We start from the raw sequence: 14,062 nt of genomic DNA, 5'->3' as shown, positions 1-14,062 counted from the left end.
CAAAAAGTAAACAATTAGCAAACTTTGCTACTTCAACTATCAATTAGTAACAAATTACTTTCAGTGTACCTCAAAACTAAGCAAATACACCACGATGTCCCCTTATGCTCTAAGAACCACTCTGACAGGGATATAGCACCAGCTGCTTCTTAACTGATAACATTACTATGAGAGAAAAATACTGAAAATCTGATGGGCCCAGCAGTCCAAAAATAGTATTCATTACATAAATTAAAGCATTTTATAGAATTTAGCTAGGTCATTTTAATAAAATCTAATTTTACCTTTGCTTGTCCTAGGCATCTTTAAAAACAAGTTCTTCTAAGGCACACAACATGATAGGAATTTAAACTTACAAAATAAAGCAGCTACACTAAAGGCCATGGAAGTGCTGAACACACACCCAGCATTCTTGTTCACTGTTCAGTCCATTAGTCGGCCAGCATCTCTGAAATACATATCAGCTGACAGTACATATCCAAGACTGCTTACAAATAATGTCTGTCAGTATTTTTATAGTCTCAAAGTAGAGGAAAATGAAGGTATTATCTGATTTACCTACATGTAGGTAGGTGTTCAGAGTTTTACATAACTCTTTTGTTAGTGCTGACTTCAAGTTCTAGAATATCTGAGAAACAGCTCACATAATAAATTTAACTTCCGTAGGGGCGCCTGGGTGGCTCAGTGGGTTAAAGCCTCTGCTTTCGGCTCAGGTCATGATCCCAGGGTTCTGGGATCAAGCCCCGCATCAGGCTCTCTGCTCAGCAGGGAGCCTGCTTCCTCCTCTCTCTCTGCCTGCCTCTCTGCCTACTTGTGATCTCTGTCTGTCAAATAAATAAATAAAATATTTTTAAAAAATAAAATAAAATAAATAAATTTAACTTCCATAAAGCCAGGGAAGTCAAATCATTCATGTTAAAAATACTTTCTGGATCACAGGTGTTCTTGTTTTTAAATAGCTGCTTATCAGTTTTAAACATTTCAAAACAGCTCATCTATAAAAAGCCGATCTACCTTAGAACATATACCTGAAAAGATAAGGAAGGGTTGATGCAGAGGGATGCGAAACTGCTACAATTTCAAATTGCAAGAATATGTTCTAGAAACAGAGCCACTCAAAAGGGGATGCCTTTCAGGCACTATACTCACCATGATGACTCTCAGAGGATCTAAACACTCTCACATGCTTTCGAGGCCTTGGTTTCCTCATGAGAAAACTATGCTAGTAATAGCATGTGTATCTACACTGATGACAGGAATAAGCACATACTGAGGGACTCAGGAAATGTTAACTATTATTTTTACTAATGTGATGTTAATCTTTTCTCCAAAGAGTTTCCTGCTTATCAATTAGGGAAACGAATACTCTGACTTCAAACCTGCTTTAACTCTTGCCTAAAAATCTGGGATTTATTTCCTTTTTCATTTTGGACGACATGGATATGAAATCCCTCTCCCTTACTTTCAAAGAAAAGAAAACTCTATTACTCACTAAATCATGCCAATAGTTTTATTGACCAAAGAGTTCTGTCATGTAATAATTAGCCTCGTTTAATAAAATTTTACACATTCATTACTCAGGCCTTAGGAATACCAGGTGTTATCTTCCATATATGTCATCTTACAGATTATGACTTGTTTGTAGTTTTGGTTTTGGTTTAAAGCCTAATGCATGCAGTGAAGAACAGCTTACATGGAGGAAGGTAAGTCATAAATTACATTTACAATCAATAAAAATTAAGAATCATATTAATTGGGTGCCTCGGTGGCTCAGTCAGTTAAGTGTCCAACTCTTGGTTTCAGCGTGCAGGTCATGATTTCAGGGTCATAAGATTGAACCCCGCATGGAGCCCAGTGTGGAGCCTCTTAAGATTCTCTCTGTCTCCCTCTGCCTCTGCCCTTCCCCCCACCACGAGTGCCCATGAACTCTCTCCTGCTCTCTCTCAAAAAAAAATATTAATTTGCTACAATTCAAATGTCTGACATCGATGATACAGAAATAACAGGATACAGTTTATGAAAGAAAATAACTATCCATGTTACCCTAGAAAAAACCAATTTATCGAATTATACTACAGATACATATTCATTGTAAATAATTCTAACTGCACCCCCAAAGGTATGTTTCTCTAGCTGCATCCTGGTGTGATGAAAGATAATCTTATTGGTCTTTTATTTTATTTTTTTTAAGATTTTACTTATTGTTTACGTGAGAGTGAGAGTGTGTGTGAGTAGGAGGAGGTGTGGAGGGGGAGGGAGAGGCAGAGAATCTCAAGCAGACATCCTTAATGTGGGGCTTGATGCAGGCTCAATCACACAACCTGAGATCATGACTTGAGCTGAAATCCAGAGCTGAACGCTTAGCAGACTGAGCCACCCAGGCACCCCCCTATTGTTTGTCTTACAGATCTTTAGCATAGGGTTCTAAATGTAGCAAATCCTAAAATATTAACTGGTCAAGAAAAGCATTCTTAAGTATTTTTTATTAATTATTGTTATAAGCAAGAGTGGCTATGACATCTTCAGGTTTCTAAATTAGTTTTACAGCATTCAGATTACATAACAGGGATTATCAAGTTAAAGATTATAAAACTTTCAGGGGCACATGGGTAGTTCAGTGGGTTAAAGCCTCTGCCTTCAGCTCAGGTCATGATCCCAGGGTCCTGGGATCGAGTCCCACATCAGGCTCTCTGCTCAGCAGGGAGCCTGCTTCCCCCTCTCTCTGCCTGCCTCTGTGCCTTCTTGTGACCTCTGTATAATAAATAAATAAAATCTTTTTTAAAAAAAGATTATAAAACTTCCTTTTTATGCTCCCCAAATCACCTAAATGAGATACCTGTGAATGGATTTTTTTAATTGCCTTCAGGTCTTCAGTTAAGTTTTCACATAGCTTCTGAGATTCAGCCAAGGAAGAAATTGTATTTTCTTTTAATTCGTGTAGATTGTTACACAGTGTACAGAGAAAGCCATCCATTTCCTTTTTCTGATCTTCTATCTTTGAAGGAAAAGGTTTCTTTTAATTAAAAAAACTCTTTTTTGTTGAACACTTGTGAAACAGAACACATACAAAATGGAACACATACAAGCTAAAAAACAGTATGTAAAGTCTTGCCTTTCCAGCCGCTGAAACCCCAGTTCCACACTCACCTTCAAGAGACCATTGCTATAATTTTAAAATACTTCCAGAGATATTTTATGCATATTTAGGCAGATATGCAGACATAGGCATGTATACATGAATATGCACATCTTCCCTGACCCATGACAGCATGCTATATATGCTCCTACATAAATGCACAATTATTGTGAAGATCATTCTCCCATTTTTCTTAGCCATGATTCTGTTGATCACATCAGTGGCAGCAAGCATCTTATTTCCTCCCAACTCACAACTTATGGCTTTTGCATGTATACAGATGTGGCCACACAGATAATCAGAATTCCTTTCTTAAACAATTTGATTTTGAGAAATTAAGAACAGTATTTGTTACCTTACTGGCCACTGTCAATGAAGTCTTGAAAATATGCTTTAGTTGATTGTTTATTTCCAGTATAGATGCCATCGCAGGGGATAAAACTGTTTCCAGTGAAGTTAGAAGGTCAGTCTTAAGTACATCCTGGTTAAAAAGAATATTTTCCCTTCCATAAGTGTGGCTGGTTAAATGACAGTATCTTAAATACTTTGTTAACACATGCATAGTGAAATCCTAAGTTCCCATTCTCTAATCTTTATAGCCTATAGAGCTTATTTGTTTCTAAAATTTATATTCACCTTAAGTTACTTAATCCTACTTAACAGTAATTAAGAAAATGTTAATGTAGTGTATGATGGACTCCTAACAGTCTAATGGAATAATTCAGAAGAGGGGAAAATGATGGGGCACCTGGGTGGCTCAGTGGGTTAAAGCCTCTGCCTTCAGCTCAGGTCATGATCCCAGGGTCCTGGGATCGAGCCCCGTATCGGGCTCTCTGCTCAGCAGGGAGCCTGCTTCCTCCTCCCTCTCTGCCTGCCTCTCTGCCTATTTGTAATCTCTGTCTGTCAAATAAATAAATGAAATCTTTAAAAAAAAAAAAAAGAAGAGGGGAAAATGACAATCATTTGATAAGATTTCAGCATTGCAAATAAAGGAAATTTTTTTAAAAACTGCACAAGTACATTTTAACAAAATAAATTTCAGTAAGTTTAGGTTACTCGTCAAAAAGGCTGAGACTGAATAGCCTTCAAAGGTAGGTTTTGAGCTAGAGGTATTTAACTTTGAAGACCTGGTGACTTATATCCTATTGTATCTGAAGAACTTGTCAAGGTTCTTGTGCTTGTCAAGGTAAATATGAAGTTGAGAATGTAGATTGGGCTTTTTTTTTTAGATTGGTAATTTTCACAAAAAGGAAAAAACTCCAACCTTAAGTTCCCTTCACTTGGGCAGGGTGAGGAACTATAACAGAAACAATTAGTGAAGAGTGAAAGGAAAAGGCTACTGGCACTCTTTAGGAAAGAAAAGCTATCACCATTTCAACTCCTGTGGTGGGAGCAGCAGTCATCTTGCAATCATTTGACTCCAGCAGTGTTTCCAAGTTGGTATATAACTTGGTAGGAAGATACCAATAAATACAGTCTTGCATTTAGTGCATGAATCAATTTCCTAAAAGTTAGTACCAACTGAGCATCTTTTAACTGTCAAATTTGGGTGAATGAAGAAATCTATCAAATAGTGTCATATAAGGACTGAATCCAGGCAGTGTCAACTAATACTTGTAGTTATTTACTTGGAAAATGTTCAACAGATATTGTTAGAATCAAAAGGGGAGGCAGAGAGCCTACCTAAAGAAGAAAACAAGAAATATGGTCAAGGACTTCCTAGGCAAATCATACAATTACAAAATAAAGAGTATTATTCAAATCAGCTCTGAAGGAGGTAATACTAGTGGAATTGGATGAGTGGCTTCTATAGAACTATGAAAAAAAGCTTTACAGTTAAGGGCTTGATCACAGAGATCTGGCCCCATAAATTGTCATATGTGTTCCTAGAATTCTAGCAGTTCTTTTTCTTGCACTTTTCTGTATTACCGTTACTTTAAAATCAACCATCTAACATCCCCCCTGGCTGGGTCAACTGTAACATCAACATAACCAATCCAGAACCCTTGAGGAAAAGGAAATTTACCAATTTCTAAGCCAACTAACAACTGATGGGTCCCCTGAATTCATCTAGTGGTGCCAAAACTGCCCTTTCTAGTTATTAGGCTTGTTAACTCCTGCTCCTAATGTTACAAGATGTAAGTGAAAAGGGTTTCAAAGGTTAGTTGGCACTTGGAAGTTAATCTTTCTGGAAAAAAAAAAAAAGCAGAGAGATTTGCTTTTAAAAATATAAATCTGGGGGTTGCCTGGGTGGCTTTCTCTGTTAAGCGTCTGCCTTTGGCTCAGGTCATGATCCCAGAGTCCCAAGACTGAGCCTCGCATAGGGCTCCCCACTCAGCAGGGAGTCTGCTTCTCCCTCTGCCCTTCACCCAGCTCATGCTCTCTCTCACTCACGCTCAAATAAATAAAACCTTAAAAAATATATATGAGTTTACTCTTAAAGCGGTATTTATAACTGTCTGTAAAACTTAAAATGAAAGAGCAATTAACATTGTTTTCAAAGGCTTATCAAAGTAACACTTGAAAAATACTTTAAGAGATTTACTAACAATCAATGTCTGAAGTACAGTTTTACTTTCTGCTGCTAATGATTGTTCTTTCAATATCATATTAGAAATCTGAGAAACACGTATAGACACATTTTCTGGAACAGATGTGAGAGATCCAAGTGCTGTTGTAGTAATTGTGTCTAATGCAGAGACACTGGAAGACAGCAGGTTACCTATACCAAAAAGAAAAAAGATACAAACTTTGACATAAATATATTAATACAGTTAGAAGTACTCTAAAGAGGTTGAGAAAATTATATCCTTGTGAAAATTTATAATAACAACCTTAAAATAATTGGTTCATTGTATCAGCTAGGAAATATTTCAAATATAAATTAAGTTCTAGAGTATTCTGCAAGTTTATTAGACCCATCACTATGTTCGCAGTAAACCAAGAATCATTGTGATCTCCAGCTAATAGTAATTACAGTATTGTAGTAGGTAAAAGAGATTATAAAAATCAATAAACCAAAAGTAGAGTGGTTGGCTTAGAGTGACTAGACTCTAGATGATTTTTACAAATTTTTACATTTCTGTATCTTCTATAGTGAAGATAATACTTTCATATTAAAAAACTAATAATTAAGGGCGCCTGGGTGGCTCAGTGGGTTAAAGCCTCTGCCTTCGGCTCAGGTCATGATCCCAGGTTCCTGGGATCAAGCCCTGAATCGGGCTCTCTGCTCTGCAGGGAGCTTGCTTCCCACCCCCACTCCCGCCCATGCTTTCTCTGCCTGCCTCTCTGCCTACTTATGATGTCTGTCAAATAAATAAAATTAATTAAAAAAAAAAAAAAAAAGTTTTTTCTCTGGGCGCCTAGGTGGTTCAACTGGTTAAGCCTCTGCCTTCCTAGGATTGAGCCCTGCATCAGACTCCCTGCTCAGCAGTGAGTCTGCTTCTCCCTCTCCCCCTGCACTGCCACCTGCTTGTGCTTGCTCCTGCTCTCTCAAATAAATAAATAAAATCTTAAAAAAAAAAAAAAGTTTGGTTTTTTTCCCCCTAAATGAAGGTAACAATGGGTATGGTTAAAATTTGCTTTATAGAAAACAGGAAAAAAAAGAAAAAACCCAAGTAAGATTTGTTTCAATTCAAAGGCAGTAAAAGCATTAATCCCTGGTCTGAACAGAAAGTGTATGCATTGGAGGGGACTTGTGACGTGGACACCTCAGTGTTCTAAAATATTAAATGGTGAATTTTGAAATTAATCTCAGACTAGAATAATTAGAAATGCTTGAACTTACCAAACAAAGTCTTGTGAGCTTCCAGCATGGCCTTCTGTTTTGAGCTGCTATCCTTAATTAATTCTTCCATACTACTAAACAGACTATTCAGGTTTTTGCCAAAAATATCCTGAGCTTCTGCATTGTGCTGATCAACTGCCTTCTTACGATCCAATTTGGAATGGAGACTAGATACATCTTTTGTAGTTTCTTCAACTGTAGTAAGCAACTGTATGTGATTTTTAAAAATGTTGATAAGATGGGTATGATAAAAACATTTTCTAATGAAAATATCTATGCTACCTAAGGATTTCTCCTCATGAGAAGTAATAAATTTTAAATGTTGTATCAGAACACATTTTTAATTCATGCTAATTTATCCAGTTGCCCAGGAATTTCCCCTCATCTAGCAATTTTGCAGTCAAATGCTCTACCACTGAGCTATACCCCCGCCCTCATCTAGCAATTTTGGAAGGAAAAGGAATTCTGCCAACCTAATATAGTAATTATGCTTCCTCACAAATTTTTCTATTACGTGTTACTATTTCCTCTAACATGCACCTAATAAACAATTCTTTCAACATCTCACATCACTAGAAGGTGCTAAATTCTGTAGGACTGATTAGTTCTAATCATGACTAAAGGGGAAAGTACTGCACCATTGTTCTCAATGTCCCCAAAGTACATTAAAATCATTTTCTATTTATAAAACTTTAGGCACTTTTTTTTAAGTTGGAAACTCTAGTTAGGAAAATTCAGGTAAAATAGTAAAATAATGTTCTTTAAATTGGCAGAAATATCATTTGGGGTGGATAAATAGAATTTCACAGTTAATACTTAAGCAAAGGAAAGTTATTTCTATCCATTCTCTAATTTCTTTAATGCAAGTGCAAATCAAAACAAAAGACATACCCTGCTGGCAGCATCATGAAGTTTCTCCTCAGTACTTTCCAAAGCAGATGTAATATACTCTTCTTCAACAAGCTGTAATTTAGTTTCTTGTAAATGTTTTTGAGTGGTTTCAAGTTCCTGTGTCTTATTTTGCAGATCAGATTTACACTGGTCAAGTTCATTTTTATTGTCCATAAACAACTCTGTAACCTAAATATAGCATTTAAACACTTTTTTAAGAATTACAAAATGCTGAACTGGTTGGTGAAACATCTGGCTAGTTCATAAAATAATAGAAGAAGAATCAAACAAATCATTTCCATGCAAAAGTTGTGACAAGCTGTAACAAGTTACCAGATAGGTTAGCACATTTTATATAGTATCTGGTCTCTTCCTGTAACTTCATTAAAAACTTTGAGATTAAATAACAGGTCTAGGGTAGTGGCATTAGTTCTTCAGTTTCCTTTCAACACTGACAACGTGAGGGTGGCACAGAAAGGTCATGTCTCTCCACCTTATTCAACATCTGGCTTCCCCTAACATCTTTATTCCTTCATCTGATACACACAGTAATGAAAATGTCTCAGCATTCATTATTTAGCTTTTTTTTTTTTTTTCCAATTTATTTATTTTCAGAAAAACAGTATTCATTATTTTTTCACCACACCCAGTGCTCCATGCAAGCTGTGCCCTCTATAATACCCACCACCTGGTACCCCAACCTCCCACCCCCCCGCCACTTCAAACCCCTCAGTCATTATTTAGCTTTAACAATAAAGACGCACGATTCAGTTAATTTCTTAGAATGCTGCCTTAATGTGTCAAAAGAGACAGTAAACTTATGATACAACTTAATTTTAGTATGAGTCAGCAAGAAAAAAAAATCTTTTTTTTTTTTTTTTAAGATTTTATTTATTTATCAGAGTGGGGGGAGAGAGTGAGCACAGGAAGACAGAATGGCAGGCAGAGGTAGAGGGAGAAGCAGGCTCCCCGCTGAGAAAGGAGCCCGATGTGGGACTTGATCCCAGGACGCTGGGATCATGACCTGAGCCGAAGGCAGCTGCTCAACCAACTGAGCCACCCAGGCGTCCCAAGAAAAAAAAAATCTTAAACAAAAAATATTGGCAGGAGAGGCTCCTGGCTGGCTCAGTCAGTAGGGCATGCCACTCTTGATCTCAGGGTTGTGAGTTCAAGCCCCACATTGAGCATGAAGTCTATTTAAAAAAAAAAAAAAGTGGCTTGTCTGAACTGAGATATACAGATGAAGCACAGACGGTATTTCAAAGACTTAGTACAAATCAAAAGAATGTTTAAAAAAAAAAAAGGATGTTGGTGCCTGGCTGGCTCACTCACTAGAGCCTCATAGTGCCTGAGACTCCCGATCTTAGGGTTTTCGAGGATGTTAAGTCTAAGCCTTGCCTTGGGTGTAGACATCACTTAAAAATAAAAAACTTCACGGGGCACCTGGGTGGCTCAGTACATTAAAGCCTCTGCCTTCGTCTCAGGTCATGATCCCGGGGTCCTGGGATCAAGCACCACATCAAGCTCTCTGCTCAGCAGGGAGCCTGCTTCCTTCCTCTCTCTTTCTGCCTGCCTCTCTGCCTACTTGTAATCTCTGCCTGTCAAATAAAATAAATAAAATCTAAAAAAAAATAATAAAAAATTTAAAACTTCAAAACAACTTTAAAAATAATAAATTTTAAAAATATTTTTTAAGGGGCGCCTGGGTGGCTCAGTGGGTTAAGCCGCTGCCTTCGGCTCAGGTCATGATCTCAGAGTCCTGGGATCGAGTCCCGCATCGGGCTCTCTGCTCAGCAGGGAGCCTGCTTCCCTCTCTCTCTCTGCCTGCCTCTCCATCTACTTGTGATTTCTCTCTGTCAAATAAATAAATAAAATCTTTAAAAAAATAAAATAAATAAAAAAAAATATTTAAAAAAAATCACGTCCCTCAAGTTCTGAATTTTTTTTAATTTATTTATTTATTTTCAGAAAAACATTATTCATTATTTTTTCACCACACCCAGTGCTCCATGCAAGCCGTGCCCTCTATAATACCCACCACCCGGTACCCCAACCTCCCACCCCCCTGCCACTTCAAACCCCTCAGATTGTTTTTCAGAGTCCATAGTCTCTCATGGTTCACCGCCCCTTCCAATTTACCCAAATTCCCTACTCCTCTCTAACGCCCCTTGTCCTGAATTTTTTTTTAATATTTGCTTTTCATGTAACACACAATACTGTTTTGTTTTTTCATTCAATACTATTTTTTTAGAATTCTTTTTTTTAAAGATTTTATTTATTTATTTGACAGACAGAGATCACAAGCAGACAGAGAGGCAGGCAGAGAGAGAGGGGAGGAAGCAGGCTCCCCGCTGAGCAGAGAGCCCGACGTGGCGCTCGATCCCAGGACCCTGGGATCATGACCCGAGCCGAAGGCAGCGGCCCAACCCACTGAGCCACCCAGGTGCCCCTTTTTTAGAATTTTTAAAAGATTTTATTTATTTACTTGACAGAGAGAGACACACAGCCAGAGAGGGAACACAAGCAGGAAGTCTAGGAGAGGGACAGCAGGCATCCTGCCAAGCAGGGAGCCTGACGTGGGGCTCAATCCCAGGACGCTGGGATCATGACCTGAGCCGAAGGTAGACGCCCAACGGCTGAGCCACCCAGGCACCCTTCATTCAATACTGTTTTAAATGCTTACCCTACTTAGCTCCTCTTCAACTGCGCCAATTTTTTCAATCAATTCTACAATTTGTTCTTCTTGAACAGTTAGTTTTCCACTCATGGCTCTAAAATAAAGTTAATATGAATTTAACAGTTAATATTTTTTAATTCCTTTAAGACTCATTCTAACAAAACTGTGGCAGTTGCACATCATCTCTACCATTTATCACTATAATAATGATGCCTAAGTGTCAATAAGCAATGAACACAAATTACAAAAAACTAATGTATCCTTGTCCTTGTTTTATAAATGGAATATTCTTCTTGTGACCTCCATTTTGAAACTAAGAATCCCTACTTATGAGGGGAAAAAAGCATGTGTACGTATAAAATTAAAGAAGCTACAAAGCTAACAAATAGTCCTTTGTCATAATTCACATAAAATAGAGATGGGGAGGGATACAAACTAAGTGTCTATAATCAGGAATATGGAAGATAAATAGGACCCACAGAATCCATGAGAGGCTTGGGACTTGAAGGCATCTGGTATCACAGAAAGAAGGGGAGGAGTCAGGGACTAAAATTGGATAAGTGAGTTAAAGTATATATACAAAGCAATTATACCTCCTGCCTCCTGCATACCCCATACCCTCCTGCATACCCCAGTACATACCCTAACACACACCACCACAGATGTTTTACTTAAGTTATGTGAGAAGTAATGAATGGGGAAAACAAGTGAAAAATACATGGGTCCTCTTTGTATTTTTCTTGCAACCTCATGTGAATCTATAGTTATCTAAAAATTAAAGTTACATATATAAAAATTTTTTTAACTGATAACTACTTGTTAATATCAGAAAATGGAGCATTTATAGGAAGCACTAGATACAAAGATCTTAGTTACTGTCACAAAAGTAAATTTTATTTCAAACACCTTGTTATCAGAAAATTATTATTCTTGGAAATTAATTTCCATAGCCAAGGTCTTACCTAAAATTTTCTTCAGAAATGTATACCCCATTTTTCTCACGGGCTGCAGCAAGATCTCGTTTCAGACGCTCTATCTCTTCTGTGTATTCCTTCACAAGAAGAATATTGTAGGTATCAATTTAGGATTTAACTGTTTTTTCATTCATTTTGGGGAGGATATGTAATAAATAAAACAAGTACTTAGTCCTTTCATGTTTTTTAAAGCATGAAAAAGAATACTTTTCATTCAATATTTGTTTAGTCACAGAGTCTTTCAACAGCTTAAATAAATACTTTTTTTTTAAGATTTTATTTATTTATTTGACAGAGATCACAAGTAGGCAGAGAGGCAGGCAGAGAGCAAGGAGGAAGCAGGCTCCCCGCTGAGCAGAGAGCCCGATGTGGAGCTCAATCCCAGGACCCTGGGATCATGACCTGAGCTGAAGGCAGAGGCTTTAATCCACTAAGCCACCCAGGTGCCCCTAAGTAAATAAATTCTTTTAAAAAGGGGGGGGGGGCACCTGGGTGGCTCAATGTGTTAAAGCCTCTGCCTTCGGCTCAGGTCATGATCCCAGGGTCCTGGGATCGAGCCACACATCGGGCTCTCTGCTATGCAGAGAGCCTGCTTCCTCCTCTCTCTTCCTGCCTGCCTCTCTGCCTGCTAGTGATCTGTCTGTCAAATAAATAAATAAAATCTTTAAAAAAAAAAAAAGGCCGGGACACCTGGGTGGGTCAGTGGATTAAGACTCTGCCTTCAGCTCAGGTCATGATCCCAGGGTCCTGGAATCGAGCCCTGCATTGGGCTCTCTGCTCTGCAGGGAGCCTGCTTCCTCCTCTCTCTCTCTCTCTCTCTCTGCCTGCCTCTCTGCCTACTTGTGATCTCTGTCAAATAAATAAATAAAAATCTTTAAAAAAAAAAAAAGAGGCATGGCATGTTTAGGTGACTCAGTGGGTTAAAGCCTCTGCCTTCGGCTCAGGTCATGATCCCAGGGTCCTGAAATCAAGCCCCACATCTGGCTCTCTGCTCAGGGGGAGCCTGCTTCCTCCTCTCTCTCTTTACCTACCTCTCTGCCTACTTGTGATCTCTCTGCCAAATAAATAAAATATTTTAAATAAATAAATAAAAATAAAAGGCCATATAAAGAAGATAAACTACAGACTGGGAGAAAATGAATATAAACCATTTTTGTGACAGAGGACTAAGAACTTTCAAAACGACAATAATTTTAAAAAACCAATTAGTAAGAAGCCTGGTTGGCTCAGCCAGAAGAGCATGTGATTCTTGATCTCTGGGCGGTTGCGGGTTCAAGCCCACGCTGGGTGGAAATTACTTAAAAAATATATATACATATATATAATATATTTTATATTTATTACATATATATATATACATATATTAAATTTTTTAAATATATAAAACTAAAAATATATATATACATAGATATATTTATTATATGTCTATGTGTATATATATATATATATATATATATTTTTTTTTTTTTTTTAAGGCAGGAGGCAGAGGGAAAGAGAGAGAAAGATCTTAAACAGGCTCCACACCCAGCTCTGAGCCTGATGCAGGGCTCAATCATGAGACTGAGATCATGATCTGAGCCAAAATTAAGTCAAATGGCCAACCAACTGAGCCACCCAGATGGCTCCCCTCAATTTTTCTTAAAGATTTATTTGTTTATTTGAGAGAGAGAGTCACAGAGTACACAGAGGGAAAGGGAGACAAGCAGTACTACATGGGTCTCAATCCCAGGATCCTGAGATCATGACCTGAGCCTTAATCAAGAGTTAGATGCTTAACCCACTGAGCCACCCCACTGTCCCCCCAATTTTTTTTAATAAAAAAATTAAAAACCTGGGCGCCTGGGTGGCTCAGTGGATGAAGCCTCTGCCTTCAGCTCAGGTCATGATCCCAGGGTCCTGGAATCGAGTCCCACATCAGGCTCTCTGCTTAGCAGGGAACCCGCTTCCCCCTCCCTCTGCCTGCCTCTCTGCCTATTTGTGATATCTCTCTCTGTGTCAAATAAATAAAATCTTAAAAAAAAATAAAAATAAAAAACCCTATTAGAAAATGGACCTAAAAACAGAAATAGACTTTTCACCAAAGAGGATATGCAAATACCAAATAAGCACATGAAAAGACGCTTAACACCTCGAGCCATTAGAGAAATGCAAGTTAAAACCACATTGAGAGAGTGCCTGGGTGGCTCAGTTGGTTAAGCAGGTCAGGCTCAGGTCATGATCCTGACTGGTCCCAGGACCGAGTCCCATGTTGGGCTCCCTGCTCAGGAGGGAGTCTGCTTCTCCCTCTCACCCTCCCTTGTCTTATGCTCTCTCTTTCATTCTCTCTTTCAAATAAATAAATAAAATATTTTTTAAAAAACCCACAAAAACACAGTGAGATATTTAGCGCCTCTTATACTCATCAGAACAACTAAAATAAAAATAGCTATAATACCAAATGCTGGTGAATATGTGGAATAACTAGATTACTCTTACATTGCTAGTGGGAATATAAACTGATACAGCCACTCTGGAAAATAGCTTGGCAGTTCTTTAACTGATAAATAAAATCTTAAAAAAACAAAAACAAAACAAAACTTCATCAACTAAAAATTGGG

General features: G+C 38.0%; 1 protein-coding gene across 1 annotated transcript in view; it reads right to left on the bottom strand.

Annotated features, from left to right (window-relative positions):
* KIF11 (kinesin family member 11) overlaps positions 1–14,062 on the bottom strand; it is a 47,406-nt gene that overhangs the window by 17,055 nt on the left and 16,289 nt on the right. The window contains exons 10-16 of the mRNA XM_044240112.1: positions 11,454–11,542; positions 10,498–10,585; positions 7,815–8,003; positions 6,924–7,131; positions 5,686–5,858; positions 3,492–3,617; positions 2,837–2,995 (exon numbers count right to left, since the gene is read on the bottom strand). Coding sequence (XP_044096047.1) covers positions 2,837–2,995; positions 3,492–3,617; positions 5,686–5,858; positions 6,924–7,131; positions 7,815–8,003; positions 10,498–10,585; positions 11,454–11,542 — 1,032 coding nt within the window. The remainder of the gene's footprint in view (positions 1–2,836; positions 2,996–3,491; positions 3,618–5,685; positions 5,859–6,923; positions 7,132–7,814; positions 8,004–10,497; positions 10,586–11,453; positions 11,543–14,062) is intronic.

The sequence above is a fragment of the Neovison vison genome, chromosome 2 (assembly GCF_020171115.1).
Source record: "Neovison vison isolate M4711 chromosome 2, ASM_NN_V1, whole genome shotgun sequence".
Classification (NCBI taxonomy): domain Eukaryota; kingdom Metazoa; phylum Chordata; class Mammalia; order Carnivora; family Mustelidae; genus Neogale; species Neogale vison.
The sequence above is the reverse complement of the archived record's forward strand: the minus strand, read 5'-3'. Positions and strand labels throughout refer to the sequence as shown.